Raw genomic sequence first — 22,330 nt, 5'->3', positions numbered from 1 at the left:
CCTTTCAGTTTTTCGGTTGTTTCTTTTGCTTTGTAGAAACTTTTTACTTTGATGTAGTCCCACTTGGTGATTTTTGCTTGTGTTGCTTGTCCTTTTGGTGTCAAATCCAAAAAATCATTGCAAGATAGATGTCAAGGAGCTTTTCCTATATTTCTTCTTCTAAGTGTTTTATGGTTTTAGGTCTGATGTTTAAATCTTTAATTCAGTTCAAGTTAAGTTTTCTGAGTAGTGTAAGTAAGGGGTCTCCAGTCTTCTCTGCCTTTGTATGGGGTCATCTGCTCCACTCTTCTTCCTCCCTCTTGTGGCCAAATTCTTAAGATACTGTGTTTTTAGTTGTTACCATTTACCAGGTGGTACTGGAAACTTTTTTTTTGTTTTCCAGAAGGTGGCACTCCGGCTCATGTTTGTGGTTTCTCCCTTGTCCACAAAACAGATCTGTTTTTTTTGAGATGACTCAATTTACCAGATTTGCTCTCACAGGAATGTGCACAAAGAGCTAGTTGCAGAGTGTAGGGGGATATGGGTTTAACACTGGGTGGTTGGGGGTTCCAGTGGATCTGGAGGGGAGATCCTTTGCTGAGGTACCCCTTGAGGCTCATGGGTAGACTTCCTGCTGAAATTCTGAGCCCCTGTGCCCCTCTAATTCCCTTTGATATTAGTATCTTCCTCTTACCTGATGTCAGTTCTCCCTCCACTCGTGATCTATCCACCACTGTAGTCGACATACCTCTAGAGAGAACCGGGTTCTCCAGCTGTGTCCAGCCCTGCTGGAGTAGCCTGGGCACTAACTCACTGCTGTTTTTCTCTGGCAGGACAGTTTGCCACTGCTGAGTAGTTCATCTTCTGCAGTGTTGCCTTGAAGCTGGTGGTGCCAGGAAATCTCCTTTGCCTATCTTTACTGTGACCAAACTCACACGTTTTTTCTGCTCCAGTAATGTGCTGGAATCACATCTCCAGAAGACTTGCCTTACACAAATTCTCTCTCATTCACACTTGTCTGCCCAAGTGTGCACTCTCCAGGCTTACCTGACCACGGCCAAGATGGTTTGGGGCAGGTTTGTGGGCTCCTGCTGGCTCTCTAGCCCATACCAAAGTCTGTCTGTTTATTACTGGATGCACAGGTGGGTGAGATTCCTCCTGGATCCCTTTGCATTTGGTGCTGGTTACTACAACTTCCACACAGGCTCTTTTGTTCATGGTTGGACGTCCAATTCTTTATTACTAAAGCAGGACAATAATGGGAGACGTCTTTAGTCACTGTAATGCTGCTATCAGCCCTTGTCTTTATAATTTTTACTCTCATCCATCTAATTATGTAGATTGCAGCCTAAATATTATCACTATTCTGTTGTCAAAAAAACACCAAGTCAGGGGCTGGCCCTGTGGCCGAGTGGTTAAGTTCGCGCGCTCCGCTGCAGGTGGCCCAGTGTTTCGTTGGTTCGAATCCTGGGCGCAGACACGGCACTGCTCATCAAACCACGCTGAGGTGGTATCCCACATGCCACGGCTGGAAGGACCCACAACTAAGAATATACAACTATGTACTGGGGGGCTTTGGGGAGAAAAAAGGAAAAAAAAAATCTTTCAAAAAAAAAAAAACAACACCAAGTCAAAATTTTTGTTTCAAGGGATTCTGGATTGATATTTTACCCCTGGAATCTGACAGAAGTGATATAAACCATTTCTGAAGAAACAAATTTTAAACACAAGCATCAATGATTCCTACAGATAAATTTTAAAGAAATATGAACTTAAGATAAAAAATTCACTAAGCCTACTAATAAACAGGGCGCCTTTGGTAAGAGTCAGAAATATCCTTAAACCATGGAATCAGATTTGCAAATATATGTATTTAAATTATTAGATAATAACTTCAATAAGTATGTTGAATACATTTAAATAAAGGATGCTATGGAAAGTATGAAGAAACAACAAGAGACTATCAAAACTGACCATTTGGGAAGAACAAAATGGAAAATCTCAAGAGAAAAAAAATGCGATTGAAATTTGAAATTAATGAGTGAGTTAAATAGCCAATCAGCACAACTTATGATAGAATGAATTTATTGGAAGAAAGATTTGTAAAAATCAAACAGCACAGAGTAGAGCAATACAAATAATGAATGTTTCAGTGATGTAGCGGGTAGAGCAAGTAGATCCAATGGTGTACATCTAATTGGGGTTCCAGAGACATATAATAGAAATGTAGAGGCAATTTTCAGAGGAGTATCTGTGTTTAGTAGACAGCATATGAGGGTTATGGTTACCATGTTGAACGAATGGACATTAGAGGAAGCTGTGAATACATCTGTGAGTACAAAGAGAAGAACAGCACATGCTGTAGCTGCTCAATAAATCATTTTGTTGTCATGATTATGGGTTAGGTTGATGACGAAGAATGCAATTTTCTGCTCTGTTCTCACAAAATTCTCCTTCCATTCAGTTTCCATGTGGACAGAATCACACCTAAGTCTGAGATGGTAAACGCATAGTTTGTCTGCTACCATTTCTCCTTCTGTACTGATGGCAGACTTCTTGACTTTCTTTTCTAATTAATGTCTTCATTCCTTCAGATTTCTTCTCGAAACAGTGCCCCCAGAAGCAATGATTGATCTGATTTTGGGAAATGAACACTTTTACATTGTTTCTCAGGCTATACCTCATGCTTCCATGGTGATTTTGTCTTTCCATTCACTTTTGCAACTAGGAGGCTGGTAAATGGCTGGGAGGGAGGAAGACATTCTGGACGGCTAATGCTATATTTATTTGTAGTTCATACACATAGCTTATTCCATTAATATCATAGCCTTTCTCCAGGGAAGTCTCCAAGACTTCTACTTTTACCTGTATATGGAAAATCCGGGCTACATTTAACATCTCTTTTCTACCTTTCATGGCCCCCATGATTTTATTTCTAGTGTAGTTCATCTGAATAAAAAATGTGTTTGCATTGGGACATGTCCTAACGACCATCTAGAGAGAAGACAGCTGTTTCATCTTGAAGAGGGCATACAGAGCCTAGTGCAAAAATATTGTTTTGCTTATTTACCATTTTGCCTGAAGACTTAGTTCTTGCCTTCCTTGAACTGGCTCCAAAGAGAAAAAGAGAAAGAACTTCCAGAAATCCTGCCTCTGTTTCCTAGTCCCCATGCCCATTGCCTAAGCGTTCTAACCCTTACATGAGTTCAAGTTACTCTACTTCATAGGAGAAGACTCGAACCTAGGAATCAATAATAAAATCCAGGATGATTGAGAATCCAACAAAACCATATGCAAGGTGTTAAGTGGTTGTAATTTGCTGTGTAAAGGTTCCAGAGTTTCCAACAGATTTTTAAAGTATCACTGACTCAAAGATGATCCAGAATCATTGCTCTAGACAGTTTAACTCATAAGTATCTCTGATTTGAGGTAATAAAAATCTGCACCGGCAAGGATGGGCATATAATGACCAGGCTTTTACAACCTGGTCTTGTCTAACTTCTCAGGAGACTTCATAGAGCCATTAAGTTTAAGTCACATCGAGCTCCAAGCTATTTCTTGGTGCATGACTCTTCCTACCATCCCATTGCATTATTCTTATTTCTCTCCAGGCTCTATGAAACCAGAAATGCAGTTATAGAATTGTCTACCCTCTCTGACTGCAGATTAATTGAATATTAGTTCCCAAAGGGATTTTAAAGAGTATCTATTTTACTATCCTCAATTGACCATGAGGTCCAGCATGATTCAGGGGTTTTTTCAAGCACTGAATTAATTTCACAGGCGTGGCTGATCAGAATCATTCTGTTTTACCATATAGAGGGAGGACAGTATTTTCCTAATTTAATCTATTTCCACTTCTCATATATTTGTAAAACCTGAAATGGTAAAACATGAAATTAAGACATTTTAGGAGATAACGTACCAATGATGTTCATTACTGTCTTTTGCCCCAAAGAGAATGACTGTACTTATGAAAGAAAATTTTTCAGTTAAGTTTGGTGATTATACATGGAACAAAAAGATTAACCCAACATTGATGATTTAAGATGTATATCTAGTCAGCTGCATGACTGGAAAGAAATGAAGAGTATTTCTTTGTGCTTTTTGAGAATAAAACCATTTCCTTCTCTCATCGTTTTCTCAGCAGCTGTCACCAAGCAGGTCCATGGAAGGGGATAGAAATCGTACCTCTGTGGACATGTTTGCTCTCCTGGGACTCTCAGATGAAAAAGGTGTGCAGCCTATCCTCTTTCCAATCTTCCTAGGGATCTACCTTGTGACTCTCATCTGGAACATGGGTCTTATCATCCTAATCAGGATGGACTCCCACCTGCGCACACCTATGTACTTTTTTCTCAGTTTCCTGTCATTTATAGACATCTGCTATTCTTCTTCCACCAGCCCAAGGATGCTTTCAGACTTCTTAAAAGAAGAAAAAATGATTTCATTCATTGCTTGTGCCACCCAGTATTTTGTTGGGTGCTGGATGTGTCTGATGGAGTGCTGTCTCTTGGCTGCCATGGCCTATGACAGATATGTTGCTATTGGTAGGCCTCTGCAGTACTCAGCGGTCATGGCTCCTGGCCTCTGTCAGAAGATGATTGCTGGGGCCTATGGGAGTGGTTTCCTTAGTAGCTTAGCTGAAATAATCCCTTGCTTTCATCTCTACTACTGTGGGCCCAATATCATTCCAAATTTCTTCTGTGACATAACCCACATCATATCCTTGTCTTGTTCCAATCCCTTCATCAGTCAAATGATTCTTTTTCTCATAACTTTTTTTGTTGGATTTGGTTCTTTCCTTGTTATACTCTTATCCTATGGTTTCATTGCAGCTTCCATCCTGAAAATATCCTCTATCAAAGGTAGTGCCAAGGCCTTCAATACCTGTGCCTCTCACCTGTTAGTAGTAACAATCTTCTATGGCACAGGCCTCTCGGTGTACACGCATCCTAGTTCTACTCACTCCAAGAAGCAGAACAAGGTTCTGTCAGTGTTCTATGTTATCCTTATCCCCATGTTAAACCCTCTTATCTATAGTCTGAGGAACAAGGAGATCAAAGAGGCCTTCCAGAGGGTGATAAAGAGGACCACACATTTACTTCAGTAAGAACAATATTTGTGCAGGTGTTATTTTCCCTATAAGGAAAAGAGGGATAAGAATATGTAAATAACATTTTGTATGTCGCAAGAATAGCTAAGTAGAGAGAAGATGTGACAACCTGGCTTCTGGGTCCCTGGTGCCATTATGTTTAGCTGCCACCACCAAGTGATCTGTCTGAGGCAGTGTCATCAGCATTGAACTGCATTTAAAAGGCTTGTTTACATAACTAGGCTCAGGTAGATAAAATCTGATGTTTGGACAACAGAGGTTCTGATAGATATTATATGTAGATAAATGACAAGACCTAGGAAGTCATGCATGGTTCTTCCCTCTACAATTTTTAAAATGTCGTTTATTTATTTTTGGTTGTTAAGCACTTTTTATATTTAAATAGAAATAAAATTACTTATAAAATCACATATGTATAAGTTAACAATAATTTAAAAAAGAATACCTTATCATCTGAGTTCCAAACACAGAGCGAGAAAGTCAGTGTGAGAAAGAGGAACACAGAAAGAGATAGGTAGAAAGAGAAATAGAGAGAGACACAAACACACAGAGGGAAAAGAAAGAGAGAGTGAAAAAGTGAACAGAGAGAAGGGAAGGGGAAGGGAGGAGAGGAGACAAAAGAAGAGGAGAGGGGAAAAGATTGATCTGTCTTTATTCCAAAATAACTTTGTTCCCTCCATCTTACTCCTTGAAACTCCTTATGAAGTGAGTTGTGAAAAACAGATGGGAGAAAGGAATAGTAGAAAGGAGGGGCACTTTTCAGGTTAAGAGTTGGGGAGATTCTCAGAGGCTAGAAAGAAGTCAAAGTCATCAATTTCTGGGCACAGGTGGCCTGAAGCATGCTCCATGGTAGCTTCCCAGGGACAGCGAAAGACTCAGAAACAAAGGCTGTCATGTTATGTCTAGGGACTCACAGTCTGAGTCCCAGAGATGTGAGCCCCCTAGGAATTCCAAGTCCTTAAGTATGATCAGCAAGCAGTAGAAACAGTCTGTATGAGGGTACCATGGAGACTCAAAGTCTAACCAAGAGAATTTAAAGAAAATTTTAAAAAGAGATATTTTTCAGACAAGAGTTTATAGACTAAGCTTCATACATACTACAGTAGTGTATACACAACATACTACACTTCACTAGTTACATTGCATAGATGTGATTTTTGTTCTATTATTATGTGCACTTGGCAAGTGGGAAATTATCCCCATTTTACAGATAGAACTTTTGGGTATATTGTGGTCTGCCTTGTTCTTCCCAGGGTAGCAAGAATCCGTCTTGAAGCTCACTAAGTATCAGATGTGGAACATAAATGGTTTTTACTGATCAGAAACGTCATTTATTGCTTTGCCATGGTGCCCAATTTCTATACCTTAGGTGTTATATATTTAAAACTATCTTACGAATCTGTTCATTGAAAATATTCACAACACAGTTTTTATCAGAGTGAATACATAACTATTAACCAATTGGTAAGAGTTAAATCAAATAATTAACTCATTATCCCATCCATCCCTTTCTCCTTAGAAGTAAGATTAGCTGAAGTAGATCCAACATGAATGGGGACCTTTCTAAAACATCTCTGTATCCCTAGTAATGGCAGGGTAGATGAGCTCCATTAAAAAACCAAAAACCAAAACACTAAAACCAAAAGTTCGTGGGAATGATCTTAAGTAGATATTTTTTTCTTTTGTGAGGAAGATTAGCCCTGAGCTAACATCTGCTGCCAATCCTCCTCTTTTTTGCCAAGGAAGACTGGCCCTGAACTAAATTCATGCCCATCTTCCTCTACTTTATACGTGGGATGCCTGCCACAGCATGGCTTGCCAAGTGGTGCATATGTCCACACCCGGGATCTGAACTGGCGAACCCCAGGCTGCCGAAGTGGAATGTGCGAACTTAACCGCTGCAAAACAGGGCCAGCCCCAGTAGATATTTTTAATGAAGAATTAGTAATGCAGCATAATATATTGGAAAGAACTCCAATTCAGAACACATAAATTTCACCTACTTTTTTTTTTTTTGGTGAAGATTAGCCCTGAGCTAACATCCTCCTCTAATCTTCCTCTTTTTCCCTGAGGAGGATTGGCCCTGAGCTAACATCTGTGTCCATCTTCCTCTATTTTATATGTGGGATGCCTGCCACAGCATGGCTTGATAAACTGTGTGTGTGTCTGCACCCAGGTTCTGGGTCTGCAAACCCCAGGCTGCCAAAGAGGAGCACATGAACTTACCCACTGCAGCACCATGCCAGCCCCTAAATTGCACCTACTTAAAGTGAAGGCATGCTGTTTACTTCACACTCTGATAAGTGCTTCATAAGCATTGTATAATTTGATTTTATGAAGAGCTGCTCCATCAAGTAGCTCATACTATAAGCCCCATTTTTAAGGTGATAATAGTGAGGTTTGAAGAGGTTAATTTGCTCAGGAACACACAGCAAGGATGTGGAAAGCTGGAATTCAACCAATTAGCTGATACCAGTGCCCATGGTATTAACCTCAATGATCTGTGACTCTGTCATGAATTAGTTTCATTGTATTCCTTGTTGCTCCTATATCCTCACTTATGCATAGGAAATCATGCTGTGTCAGCCACCCAGGGCTGCTGTGATAACTGATTCAGGTCAGGGAGTTGAGAAAGTGTGCATATTTAAAATGGAATCAATTTGTGAACAGGGAAGTGTCCAAATATCTAATTTATTGTTTTTAAGCTGTATTGTCAGCCAGTTGTGTCATCTTTGGTAAATGTCTTAGCACCTCTGGCTTCAATCCTCACCTTGAAAATGATGGTCTTAAACTAGGTGCTCTCTCGGTCCCTTCCAGCTCAAAGAAATCTAAGTTCATTAAAAGAAAAGCTATAATTACGAGGTCATAATAGGACCATGGGGAAGTGGGGAATTGAGTCAGAAGGGACATGGCAAAGTGGGATGTGAAATTAGCAGGGAAATCATCTTGATGACAACCATGACACCAGAAGGCAGGTACCTGGAGAGTTTTCTCCCTATAATTGTCTTTTCTCCTTTCACTTCTGCCTTAATAATACATTTAAGAGGATCTCCAGTTGTGGGCATCTCTTTGGCTGTGAGTGGACAACCAATGTCATGGCCAAAAGCGCCCATCCTGGAGTGCAATAGGGCACACCTGAATAATTCTTTTGAAAAGAATAAGGAATTTCAACTTTGTCAAGAACTCTTGTTATCCTGAGGGATCTAGGTCAAGGTGAGAGGGCAAGATTTATAGAAAACAGTGGATTCTGTGTTATCCAAATATCCATGTGATTCTTCCAGTAAGACCAACATGGAGTAAGATTTATGGTCCTCATAAGTTTTATGAGGTTTATGTTATCTCTCATTCTTAACCTCTTCTCATATTTCTTTATCTAGCCTTTTTGTTCTGGTTAAGACTGTCAGTACTATGTTGAATGAGAGTGGTGAGAGTGAGCATCCTTGTCTTGTTCCTGATGTTAGAGGAAAAAGTTTGTTTTTCACATTGAGTATAACATTAGCTGTGGGTTTGTTTTTGATGGCATTTGTTATGTTAAGGTATTGTCTTTCTATTTCTAGTTTTTTTGGGTTTTAATCATGAAAGGATGTTGTATTTTATCCTATGCTTTTTCTGCATCTATGAGATGACCACGTGATTTCTAGCTTTCATTCTAGTAATGTGGTGTGTCACATTTATTGATTTGTGCATGTTGAACTATCCTTCCATCCCAGTTGGTCATAGTATATAATCCTTTTCCTGTGTGGTTGAATTTGATTTGCTAATATTTCCTGACTATTTTTGCATCTATATTTAGGATGGATATTGGCCTATAGTTTTTTTTTTTTTTTTCCTGTGGTGTCCTTATCTGGCTTTGGTGTCAGGGTGATATTGACCTCCTAAAATTCCATTAGAAGTATTCCTTCCTGTTTTTGAAAGTGTTTGAGAAGGATTGGCACTAATTATTCTGTAAATGTTTGGTATAATTTGCCAGGGAAGATATCTGCTTCTGTGGGTTTCTGTGTTAGGAGGTTTTTGATTACTGATTCAATCTCCTTATTTGTCTTTGTTCTATTCAAATTTTCTGTGTCTTCCTGATTCATTCTTGATAGCTTGTATATTTCTAGGAAGTTCTCCATTTCTTCTAGATTATTCAATTTGTTGGCATATGATTGTTCATAGTAGTTCCTTATAATCTTACGTATTTCTGCAGTATTGCTTGTAATGTCTCCTATTTCATTTCTGATTTTGAGACTTTTGACTTTATTTCTTAGTCTAAAGATTTGTCAATTCTTTTTGTCATATGGAAAACTAGCTCTTAACTTCATTGATTGATTCTATTGTTTTTTTGGTATGTAACTTATTTACTTCCACTCTGACCTTTGTTATTTCCTTCCTTCTACTCACTTTGGGCTTAGTTTGTTCTTTTTTAGTCCCTGAGACATAATGTTAGGTTGTTATTAGAGATTCTTCTATATGCTTAATATATGCATTTATCACTATAAAATTCCCTCTCAGAAATGCTTTTGTAGCATCCCATTGGTTGTGGTGTATTATGTTTCCATTTCAGTTAGTTTCAAGATGTTTTTTGATTTCCTGTTTGATTTCTCATTTGACTCAATGATTGTTCAGGAGTGTGTTGTTTAGTTTACACATATGTATACATTTTGCAGTTTTCTTCTTCTTTATTTCTAGTTTCATATCAATGTTGTCAGAAGAGATACTTGGTATGATTTCAATCTTAAATTTTGTAAGACATATTTTGTGTCCTATCATATGATGTATTCTGGAAATATTCTGTGTGAACTTGAGGAGTGCATGTATTCTGCTGCTATTGGATGGAATGTTCTATAAATGTCTTAGGTCCATTTCATCTAATGTGTGTTTTAAGTCCAACATTTCCTTTGTTGATTTTCTGTCTGGATGAACTACCCATTGCTAAAAGATGGGTATTAAAATCCCTATAATTATTGTATGGTGTCTAAATCTCTTTTCAGGTCTGTTCATATTTGATTAATATACTTTATTGCTCTGATTTTGAATGCATATATATTTACATTTATCATCTTGATGACTTGCCCTCTGTATTGTTATATAATGATCTTTTTTGTCTCTTGTTTCTGTGTTTGGCTTAAAGTGTTTTTGTCTGATATGAATGTAGCTATTTCTGCTTCATTTTGCTTTCTCCTTGCATAAAGTGTCTTTTCCATCCCTTCACTGTGAGTCTATGTGTGTCTTAAAGCTGTAGTGAGTCTCTTGTAGGCAGCATATAGTTGGGTCTTGCTTTTTAATCCATCCAGTACTCTGCCTGTTGATTGGTGAATTCAATCCATTTACATTTGGAGTGATTATTGATATTTGAGGACTTACTAATGCAATCTTATTCATAGTTTTCTGGTTGGTTTTTATTTTAGTTGTTTCTTTTCCCCTCTGTTTCTGTGTACCATAGTACATTGGTGATTTTCTTGGGTCGTATGCTCTATTTTCTCTTTCTTTGTGTTTTGGGAATCTACTCCAAGTTTTTGCTTTGTGCTTATCATAAGTCTTATATAAACATCTCATAGGGAGGGCAGTCCATTTTTAGCTTATAGTAATTTAACTTAGTCTACAAAAGCCGTACCTGTCTATTCTCCCCTTTTATGTTGTGTATGCCATTATTTCTTTTCACATGTATTGTTTAACAAATCATAGTAGCTACAATTATTTTAACACTCTTCACTTTTAACATTTTAAAGTATAGTTAAGTGGTTTACACACCACCCAAGTACAGAATAAGAATCTTTTTAAGCCTGATAGTGTATTTCCCTTTATTACTGTGTTGTATACTTTCAGATGTTTTAATGTCACTGACTAATGTCTTTTTGTTTCAGCTGAAAAAACTTCTTACAGCATTTTTTCCAAGGCAGGTCTAGTGGTGATGAACAGCCTCAGCTTTTGTGTTTCTAGGAAAGTCTTTATTCATACTCATTTCTGAAGTGTAACTTTGTGGGATAGAGTATTCTTGGCTTTCAGTTTTTCTTTCAGTACTGACTGTGTCATTTTACTCTCTCCTGACCTGTAGGATGTGTGCTTGAAAACTGCTGATAGCTTAGTGAAGATTCATTTTTAGGTTATAATCTCTCTCTCTTTTTTTTAAGGATTCTCTCTTTATCTTTGATTTTTGATAGCATTATTATAATGTGTCTTGGAGAAGCTCTTTTTTCATGAGATAATGGAGTTATCTGTTAGCTTTCTGAACTTAGATGTTTAAATCTCTCCCAGGTTTTGGAAGTTCTCAGGATTATTTATTTAAATAAAATTTTTGCCACCTTCTCTGTCTTTTCTAATTTATAACGTCTATTATTCTAATTTGGTTTTGATGGAATCCCATAGATTACGTAGGCTTTCTTTGTTATTTCTCATTCTTTTTTCTTTGCTCAGCACTGACTGGGTTATTTCAAACTCCCTGTCCTGTAGCTCACTTTTTCATTTTTCATCTGCTCTACTCTACTGCAGATGCTCTCTATTGCATTTTTCATTTCATTCATTGAACGCCTCAGATCCTGAATTACTGTTTGGTTCCTTTTTATAATTTTTATCTCTTTGGTGAGTATCTCATTTTGTTCATTTTTCCTCCCTTATGTCATTCAATTGTTTTTCCGAGTTTTCTTGTGGTTGTTTTAAACAGCTGTTTTAAAAATCTTTATCAGCCAGGTTGCAAAATTCTGTGCCTTTCAGCTTTGTACTTTGAGAATTATTGTTCTCTTTAGGTGGTGACATATTTTCTTGATAATTCATGTTTCTTGTAGGTTTGTATTGCTGCTTTAGTATTTGAAGTAGCAGACATCTCCTTAAACCTTTACTAATTGCCTCAGATGGGGTATGCCATCTTTTGTGATTTTATAGGTGAGTTTTCCTCTGCCTTTGTATGGGTACACATGTTCCACTCTTCTCGTTCCCTCTTGTTGTAGAATTCTTAAGCTATTGTATTTTCTCTCGTTCTTACCACCTAACCAGTCTGGCTATTGGAAACCTCTATTTAGTTTTCAAGAATGTGGCTCTAGAGCTCCTGTTTGTGGTTTGTCCCTCGCCCAGAGACCCTGATCTCTCTTTCTGAGAGAACTCAGTTTACTAGAGTTGCTCTCACTGCTGCTCTCAAGAATATGCACAAGAAGCTAGTGGCAGGGTGGGGAGAGGCGTGGGTTTAAGACTGGGAGGCTGGGGTTTCTCGTGCATCTGGTCAGGAGATCTTCTGTTGTGGTACTCTTAGTGGCTCATTGGTGGACTTCCTGCTGAAATAGGGAACTATACTTCATTAATACCTTTGATATATGTTTTTTTGATCCCTTTCCTGATCTCCTCTCTCTCTCCAGTCATGGATTACTTGTTCAGTAGTCTAGGTACTTCTAGGGATAAAGAGGTTTCTGAATGCATCTAGCACAACTGTGGTATCCTGGGTACTCAGTGACTGTTCTTTTTCCCCTGCAGGAGAGTTTGCCACAACGAATTGTTTAACTTCTGCAGTGTTGCCTTGGGAAAGGTGGTGCTGAGAAATCTCCTTTCATTGTCTTCACTGTAAACAAATTCGTATTTTTCTTCAGCTCCAATTGTGTGCTGGAATCCTCTCTCAGGAAGTGCGACCTTCTGCAAAGTCTCTCTCATTCATGGGTGGCTGCTCAAATCATCTCTAGCCTTTGCTCAACCCTGACCAAGATGGGTTGGGGCAGGCTCACACTGATCCTGCTGGATTTGTAGCCCATACTGAAGTCTGTTTGCCTGTTACTGGTTCACAGGTGGGCAGATTCCTCCTGGTCTCTTGGCATTTGGTGCTGGATACTACAACTCCCACAAAGGTACTTTTGTTTGTGGATGACTTCTAATTCATTGTTACTAAAGCAGGAGAAAAAGGAGGAATGTCTTTTCAGTGCTAAGATGCTGATATCACTCCTTTCCCTGATAATTTTTAATCTTATCTATCTACTTATGTAGATATGCAGTCTATTTGATGTGAATATTATAACATCAAAAAACATCAAGTCAAAATTTTTGTTTAAAGGAATGCTGGCTTGGTGTTGTCCCTAAGGTATCTGACAGAAGTAATGTAAATCATTTCTGAGGGAACACATTTTAAACTGAAGCATCAATGTTTCCCACAGATAAATTTTAAGGGAACATTGTTTAAGATAAAAAAAATTACTCATCATGCAATTAAACAAGGCACTTGAGCAAGAGTAAGAAACAATATCAAACTATGGAGTGCAATTTGGAAAACTATGTATTTATATTATTAGCTAATAATTATTTCAATAAGTACGTTTTAAAAGTTTAAATAAAGGATATTATTGAAAGTAAGATAAAACAATATGAGACTTTCCAAGCTGACCAAGTGGATAAAGAACAATGTGAAACCTTTAGAGAGAAAACAAAATGTTATGATTGAAATTTGAAATTCAATGGAGGAGTTAAACAGCCCACAAGCACAATTTACGAGAGAACTAATTTACTGGAATAGAGATCTTTAAAAATTAAACAGAGCACAGTAGAGGAAGCCAAACAATGGATGTTTCAGTGATGTGGAAAGTAGAGCAAGAAGATTCAAGATACAGCTAACTGGGGTTCCAGAGGCATATAATAGAAATATTAATAGAAATATAGAGACAATGTTAAGAGTATTAGCTTTGTTTAGTAGGAGCACACCAGACTTAGGCTACCATATTGATTGAATGAACATTAGAGGAAGCTGTGAATGTCTCCGTGATTGCAAGAAGAACAGTATATATTGCAGTTGCTCAATAAATCTTTTTGTTGTCATGATTATTGGTCATGATGATGATGGTAACGATAATGAAGAATGTGATTGTCTCCTCTGTTCTCGCAAAATTCTCTCCCCATTCAGTCTTACTGTGGACATAACGACATCTAAGTCTGGGATGAATTACACATATCTGTCTGTTACCATTTCTCCTTCCGTATTGACTACTAATCTTAAATTTCTTCTCTAATTAATAACTTCATTCCTTCAGAATTATTTTCAAAACAGTGCATAAATCAACTGTTTTCAAAACATGTTCAAGGGACTATGAAGCAATGATTAGTCTGATTTTGGGGAATGAAACTGTCCACCTTACTTCTCAGGCTATAGTCTTATGCTTCTATGGGTATTTTCTCTTTTCATTCATTTTTGGAATTAGGAGGCTGAGAAATAGTTGGGGAAAAGAAAGACACTCTGAGTAGCTAATACTGACAAATATTTGTTGTTCACAAACGCAGTTTATTCCATTAATGTCACAGCCTACTTCCAGGGAAATCTCCAAGACTTCTACTTTTAACCATATACAACTCTTAGGCTGTATTTGGCATCTATTTTCTACCTTTCACAGCTTTCTATTATTTTCTTTCTAGTTTGAGTTCATCTAAATAAAAATGGGTTTGTGTTGGTAGTTGTTGTATGACCATCTGGAGAGATGACAACTACAGCATCTTGAAGAGGGCATTCAGTACCTAAGGCAAAAACATTATTTTGGTTATTTACCATTTGGCCTGAGGACTTAGTGCTTACTTTCCCTGGACTGGCTCCAAAGACAAAAGGAGGAAGAACTTCCAGAAATCCTGCCTCAGTTTCCTAATCCCCATATCCACTGCCTAAGCATCCTAACCTTTACATGAGTTAAAGTCAGTTTATTTTGTAGAAGTCTTTAACCTAGGAACCATGAATAGAATGGAGGGTGACTGAGAATCTAACAAAACCATGTGCAAAGGCGGTAAGTAGCTGCAGTTTGCTTGGTAGATGGTCCAGAATTTCCAAAAGAGTTTCAAAAGTATCACTGACTCAAAGAAGATCAGAAATCACTGTCCTAGATAATTTAACTCATAAGTATTTCTATACTGAGGAAAGAAAAAATACGCCTCTGAGGAAAGGAGCATAATGGCTCTTTCAATCTTTCTTACCTAATTTCTCAGTATCTTTCTTAGCATCGTTAATAAGAGTAAGTCACATCCATTTCCAAGCTGCTTCTTGGTGTGTGACTCGTCCCACCATCCCATTGCATTATTCTTATATCTTTCAAGGCTGTATGAGTGCAGAAAGACAGCTATAGAAATGTCCACACTCCCTGATTACAGATTAATTGAACATTAGTTCTCAAGGAGATTTTAAAGAGCATGTATTTCATCATCCTTATTTGATGTATGAGGCTCACAGGATTCAGTGGCTTCTTCAATCACTGAATAAATGTCAGAGCCATGCCTTGGCAGAATCGTTCTGTTTCACCATATAGAGAGATGACAGTGTTTTTCTGGTTTACTATATGTCTAAGTCTCCTATTTTTTTTGAGGAAGATTAGCCCTGAGCTAACTACTGCCAATCCTCCTTTTTTTGCTGAGGAAGACTGGCCCTGAGCTAACATCCATGCCTATCTTCCTCCACTTTATACGTGGGACGCCTACCACAGCATGGCTTTTGCCAAACGCTGCCGTGTCCACACCTGGGATCTGAACCGGCGAACCCTGGGCCGCTGAAGCTGAATGTGCGAACTTAACCGCTGCACCACCGGGCTGACCCCTCCTATATTTTAAAAATCTGGAACAGAAAAACATGAAATCAAGACATTTTAGTAGATAATGTACTAATGGTGCCTGTTTACTGTCTTTTGTCCCCAAAGAGAATGACAATATTTAACTAAGAGAAGTTTTTAGTTAAGTTTCATGATTATACATGAAACACAGATTAACTTGACATTCATGATTGAAGATGTATACACAGTCAGTAGCATCACTGGAAAAAAATAGTGTCTTCTTTTGTTTTTTGAGGATGAAAACATTTTCTTCTCTCATCTTTTTCTCAGCAGATAGTACTGAGCAGGTCCATGAAAGAGGATAGAAATCATACTTCTGTGGCCATGTTTGTTCTCCTGGGACTGTCAGATGAAAAAGAGCTGCAACTTATCCTCTTTCCAATCTTCCTAGGGATCTACCTTCTGACCATAATCTGGAACCTTGGTCTCATCCTCCTTATCAGGATGGACTCCCACCTGCACACACCTATGTACTTTTTTCTCAGTTTCCTGTCATTTATAGACATCTGCTATTCTTCTTCCATCAGCCCAAGGATGCTTTCAGACTTCTTAAAAGATGAAAAAACAATTTCGTTCATTGCTTGTGCCACCCAGTATTTTGTTGGGTCCTGGATGGCTCAGGCTGAGTGCTGCCTGTTGGCCGTAATGGCCTATGACAGATATATTGCTATTGGTAGGCCTCTGCAGTACTCAGCCATCATGGATCCTGACCTCTGTCAGAAGATGGTTGCTGGAGCCTATGGGAGTGGTTTCCTTGGTAGCTTAATTCAAACAGTTTCTTGCTTTCATCTCTACTTTTGTGGGCACAATATCATTCCAAATTTCTTCTGTGACATAACCCAGATTATTTCCTTGTCTTGCTCCAATCCCTTTATGAGCCAAATGATTCTTTTTCTGGAATCTATTTTTGTTGGATTCACTTCCTTCCTTGTCATCCTCTTATCCTATGGTTTTATTGCAACTTCCATCCTGAAAATATCCTCCATAAAAGGTAGTGCCAAGGCCTTCAATACCTGTGCCTCCCACCTGGCTGTTGTGACAATATTCTATGGCATGGGCTTCTCTGTGTACCTGCATCCTAGCTCTAGCCACTCCAAAAAGCAGAACAAGGTTCTGTCAGTGTTCTATGTTATCCTCATCCCAATGTTAAACCCTTTTATCTATAGCCTGAGGAACAAGGAGATCAAAGAGGCCTTGATGAGGGTAGTAAAGAAGGCAACATATTTATCTCAGTAAGAATAATATTTGAGCAAATATTATTTCCTCCATAAGGAAGACAAGGGCAAAAATATGCAAGTGACCTTTTATAGGTTACAAGAAAGCTAGGTAGAGAGAAGAAGTGAAAACTTGGCTTCTCATGTCTTAATGCCATTATGTTTAGCTGCCACCACCAAGTGATCTGCCTAATGCAGTGTCAGCAACATTGAATTCAGTTTAAAAGGTCTTTTTCCATGATTAGACCTAGGCAGGTAAAACAGTGTTTCGAGATTAGAAGTTCCGATTGATATTATATGTAGATAAATGAGAAGACCTAGGAAGCCACTCAAATAGGTCTTTCCTCTACAATTCTTAAAATGTCTTTTATTTATTTTTAACTAGGTATTTATTTATGTTTTGATTACAATAAAACAAAATCATGTATAAAATTATAGATGTGAAAATTAAGAGTAATTTTTAAATGAATACTTTTATAATTTCATCCCAAAGGCAGAGGGTGTGAGAGGGAGGGACACAGAAAAAAGAGAAATGGAAAGAGAGAAAAAGTCAGAGAGAGAAAGAGAGAGAGGAGATGAGAGGAGAGAAGAAGGAGAAAGATAATCTAGCTTTATTCTCAAATAATCTTATTCCCTCTATCCTACTCCTTGAGTGTCCTTGTGAAGTGAATTATGAAAAAAAAATTGGAGAAAGGAATGGTAGATAGAAGGGGCACTTTTCAGGTCAAGAGTTGGGGAGATTCTCAGAGACTAGAAAGAAGTCAAAGTCATCAACTTCTGGGCATAGGTGGCCTGGAGCATACTCCAAGGTAGCTTCCCAGAGACCATATAAGACCTCAGAAATGAAGGCTTTCATCGTGAGTGTGGGCGACAGGGTCTAAGTCCCAGTGCCCTGAGCCTCTCAGAGATTCCCAGGCCTTAAGTTTGACCAGGGAGCAGCAGAGACACCAGACTTGAGGGGACCATGGAAACTCAGAGTCCAACCAAGAGAACTTAAAGAAAATTTAAGAAGAAATATTTTTTTCAGGAAAGAGTTTAAGTACTAATCTTCATACGTATTATATTAGTATTTATACAATACTTTCAACTTCATACGGTTACATTGCATAGAAGTGATTCTTTTCTATTAACACGTGCAGTTGGTTGATGAGGAATTATTCCCCTTTTACAGATAGAACCTTTGGGCATATTGTGGTCTGCCACATTCTTCTCAGTGTAGCAACAATCCATCTTGAATCTCATGAAGTGTCATGTGTGGAGCACAAATGGTTCTTAGCGACATAAAGATGTCCTCCATTGCTTATCCATGGCAGCCAAATTCTACACTTTGATGTTGTATTTTTAAAACCATCTTAAGGGCCTGTTCAATTTAAAAGATTAAATTATTACAGTTCTTACCCGGGGGATATATGACTACTAACCTATTAGCAAGAATTAAATAATTAACTCATTGCCCCACCCACTCCTCTCTCTAGAATTAATGATAGCTGAAGTAGATGAAACAAAGAATGAGACATTCCAAAAACATCTCTGTATCCCTAGTAATGGCAAGGTAGATGAGTTCCATCTAAACAAAAAAATACAAACAAGTTTGTGGGAATGATCTTAAATAGATATTCTTAATGAATGCTTAATAATGCAGCATAATATGTTGAAAGGAATTCCAATTCAGAACACATAAATTAAGCCTATTCTTAATAGAAGACATGCTGTGTACTTCACATTCTGATAAGTGATTTATAAGCATTATCTAATTTGATTCTATAAAAAGCTACTCTGTGAAGTAGCAACTATGATCAGCCCCATTTAATAGGTGATAATGCTGTGGCTTCGAGAGGTTAATTTGCTCAACCAGTAAGTGGAAACCTGGAATTCCACCCAGATTGGCTGATAACAGTGCCCAAGGCATTAATCACAATAAGTCATGACTCTGATACGAATTAGTTTTATCATATTCCTTATTGTCTTGATTTCCTCACCTATGCATAGGAAATCATGCCATATCTGCCTCATGGACCTGCTAAGATGATTGATTCAGGTCAAATATTTGAGAATATGTATGTATGTATCTATCTGAAATCAAAGAGTTTTGTAAACAAGGAAGTGTCCACATACCTAACTTATTATTAGGCTCTATTGCCAGCCAGTTGTGTCACCTTGGACAAATCCTTTAGATAAATTGGCTTCAAATCCTCACCTGGAAATTGATGATATTAGACTATGTTATCACTATGTCCTTTCCTACTCAAATGACTCCTGGGTTGTTAAAAAAAAAAAAAAAAAAGCTACGTCAATCTTGAGACCATAAGAGGACCATGGGGAAGTGCTGAATTGAATCTGAAGGGACATGGCAAAGTGGGGCATGAAATTAGCACAGAAAAAACTCCGTGATAACCATAACTCCAGAGAGCAGGTATCTGGAGGGTTTTCTCCCTATAATTGTCTTCTCCTTTCATCTCTCACCTAACAACACATTGAGAGGAACCCCAGTGGTGGGCATCTCTTTGGCTCTGAGTGGACAGCCAATTTCATGGCCCAAATCACTCATCTTTGAATGCAATCTGGTCCGCCTGGAAAATTCCTATGGATAATAAATAAGTGACTTCACCCTTTGGCAAGAACTCTGTCTTCCTGGGAGATCTATGTCAAGATGAGAGGACAAGATTTACAGAAAACAGTGAATTCTGTGCTATTTCAATAGCCGTGTAATAATTCCAGTAGGACATTTGTGGAGCAAGGGTTATGGTCCTCAGTCTCTTTCATTCTCCAATTCTTCCCTCTCCCTCATTTATGCACCCTCCACTTTGGGCCCTTTCTCAGGTTCTCTTTTTCCTTACCCAATTTCCCTGACCCTCAATCAAAATAATAACTTCAAAACAAAGATATTAGGTATTACTCTGGTGAGGAGTGGATGTTCAGTTCTAGTTCTCAAATTCTTAAGTATATGATCTTGAAATCTGTTAATTTCTGTTTGCTACTTATAAATTGGGGACAATAGAATCATCTAGAATCCAATGAGATAATGTCTATAAAGCCTACACACTACAGAAGTTAATAATTGAGCACTCAATCAAAATATTAAATTGTGAATTACAGGGGACTTAACTAAGGTAAAACATATTTGTCTGTTTCCCAACTTTATCTATTCCATGAATCTTTTTAATTTAATTTTCCCTTGGGGATTGTGCTTTTGCATAATTATTAATTTGGTTTCTATTTCAGTATATAACTTTGATTCATAATTTCTGAGTAGCAGCAAAAGCCAAGCTGGTCATTTCATGATGATATGACAAAGTTTTCACGTACAATTCTATTCGTCTTTTGAAATACTCCAAATAACCATCCATTGTCATCTTTGAAGACCCTATGGGTCTGGAGACACTAGCACTGGTGACCCAGATATTAGAGATGACCCACCAGATGAACAGGTAGTGTTGGTGGGACTGTTTCTTTTATCCTTCTTTACTATGTTGTTCGTCATTCAGCAACATTCCTGGCTTTCTTAACCTGATTTTATATACTGCACAAAATTGCAAATTGTCGTGTCCTTAGTAGATCATATTTAGAAGGAGTTTTGGTTAGCTGTATCCCCACAGTAATATCTCCAACCAAAATTTACATCAATCATCTTTTCTTCTACAAACTGCCTTGGCAGATGGTGAACACACGCAAAAAATTAACCAGAGAGAGTGAGTATATTCAGAATGTTTTTTTTCTTTTCCTCTAGCTTACCAAATTATAAAATCATACACTTTTAGGATCAATTTTCTCATGAACAAGTGAAACAATCCACAACTCCTCACAGTTTTCTGTGAATGATGAGCTACATGGAATACATTTAGTCATGGCTGCCTTTGTTACCAGAATGTTAGTAAGAAAGTGAAGAATTTTAGTACAATTATTTGATCAAAAGTTTGACTTATTTTCACCAAATTGATCAATTATGTTGTTGTTTCAGGGATGTTGTGCATGAGAGTTTATACTTTCAAAATGTTTTCATTGAATGTAATGCATCTGGGATAAATAGCTGATAAATTATATTAGCAACAGTCTATTTAAGAGTAAACAGAAAAATTTTGACACTCATAAAACCATAGCGCAAATGAAACAAAAATCTTTCTCGACATCAAAGCTCATCATAGCTTGATGGTAGTTGTCAACTGACTCAAGTGTACATGAATCAAAGCAAACTAAATAGAAATCATTTATGTGGTTTGTGTCTGCATGGCTCCAGGTGGTTTAGCTTGCCTGCGCACTAGGTCTGAATCTATACCTGACCAGAGGTAATGATGTCCGATTGTCTACAGAGCTGATGATGTCTCAGAAATTTCCCCAAATTAACCCGTACAACTCTATCGCACCTGGCATTCCTATTCACGGATATAGCCATCATTCATGGTTATCTGTAAGCAGTCAATGATAATAACAGCCAACATCTATTGAAAAATTAATGTGTACCAGATTATGTGCTGAACATTGGCACGAATTTCCTAATAAAAGCCTCCCATTAACCTTATAGTTTAGAGGCTCTTGTCGTCCTCACTTTGTTAAAAGTAAATCATACCTAGTGTGTTTAAGTGACTAGGACCAGTTCATAGAGTGAGAGAGTATCAGAACTAAATTTTTTTTCCAGTTTTAGTGAGATGTAATTGATATATAACGTTGCATAAGTTTAAGGTGTACAACACAATGATTTGATATATGTAAATATCGTAAAATGATTACCACAATAAGATTAGTTAACACCCGTCACCCCACATAGTCACAGTATTCTTCCCTGTGATGAGAACTTTTGTCATCTATTCTCTTAGCACTTTCAAATATACAATACAATATTGTTAACCAAGTCATCTTGCTGTATGTTATATTGTCAGAAATTATTTGTCTTATAACTGGAGATATGTACCTTTAGGCCACATTCACTCAATTCCCCCACTTTCTACCCTCTGCGTCTGGCAACCACAAATCTTATCTTTGCTTCTATGAGGTTATTTTTTTTAATACTCCACATTCAAATAGATCATATGGTACTTGTCTTTCTCTGTCTGATTAATCTCAGCACAATTCCTTCAATGTCTATCCAGATTGTTGCAAATGCCAGGATTTCCTTCTTTTTTATGCCTGAATAATATTCTCTTATTATACATATTATTTATGTTACTTATACATAATTATACATACACATGTTGTTTATATTATTTTTACATTTATTATATGATTTCTTTGTCCATTCATCTGTTGATGGACACTTAGAGTGTATCCACGTCCTGGCTATTATAGATAATACTGCATTGAACATGGGAGTTCAGGTATCTTTTTGGGACAGTGATTTCATTTCCGTTGGATATATACCCAGGATGGAATTGCTGGATCATATGATAGGTTTTTTTTTAATTTTTTGAGGAAAATCCACATTATTTTCCACAGTAACTATACTAGTTTACATTCTCACAGCAGTTCATACGGTTCCTTTTTCTCCACATTCTTACCTG

At 37.7% G+C, this 22,330-nt stretch overlaps 2 protein-coding genes across 2 annotated transcripts; both read left to right on the top strand.

The window, feature by feature from the left end:
* Positions 1-2,268: 2,268 nt before the first annotated feature.
* On the top strand, positions 2,269-5,092 carry LOC138916544 (olfactory receptor 5A1-like). Its single transcript, XM_070229168.1, has 2 exons — positions 2,269-2,310; positions 4,127-5,092. The coding sequence occupies exons 1-2, from the start codon at positions 2,269-2,271 to the stop codon at positions 5,090-5,092; spliced, it is 1,008 nt and encodes a 335-aa protein (XP_070085269.1).
* Positions 5,093-15,915: 10,823 nt separating this feature from the next.
* On the top strand, positions 15,916-16,860 carry LOC138916916 (olfactory receptor 5AN6-like). The gene has a single exon (XM_070230525.1). The coding sequence runs from the start codon at positions 15,916-15,918 to the stop codon at positions 16,858-16,860; it is 945 nt and encodes a 314-aa protein (XP_070086626.1).
* Positions 16,861-22,330: the final 5,470 nt, after the last annotated feature.

This window comes from Equus caballus, chromosome 12 (genome assembly GCF_041296265.1).
Source record: "Equus caballus isolate H_3958 breed thoroughbred chromosome 12, TB-T2T, whole genome shotgun sequence".
NCBI classification, from domain to species: domain Eukaryota; kingdom Metazoa; phylum Chordata; class Mammalia; order Perissodactyla; family Equidae; genus Equus; species Equus caballus.
This window is presented reverse-complemented; position numbering and strand designations above follow the sequence as displayed.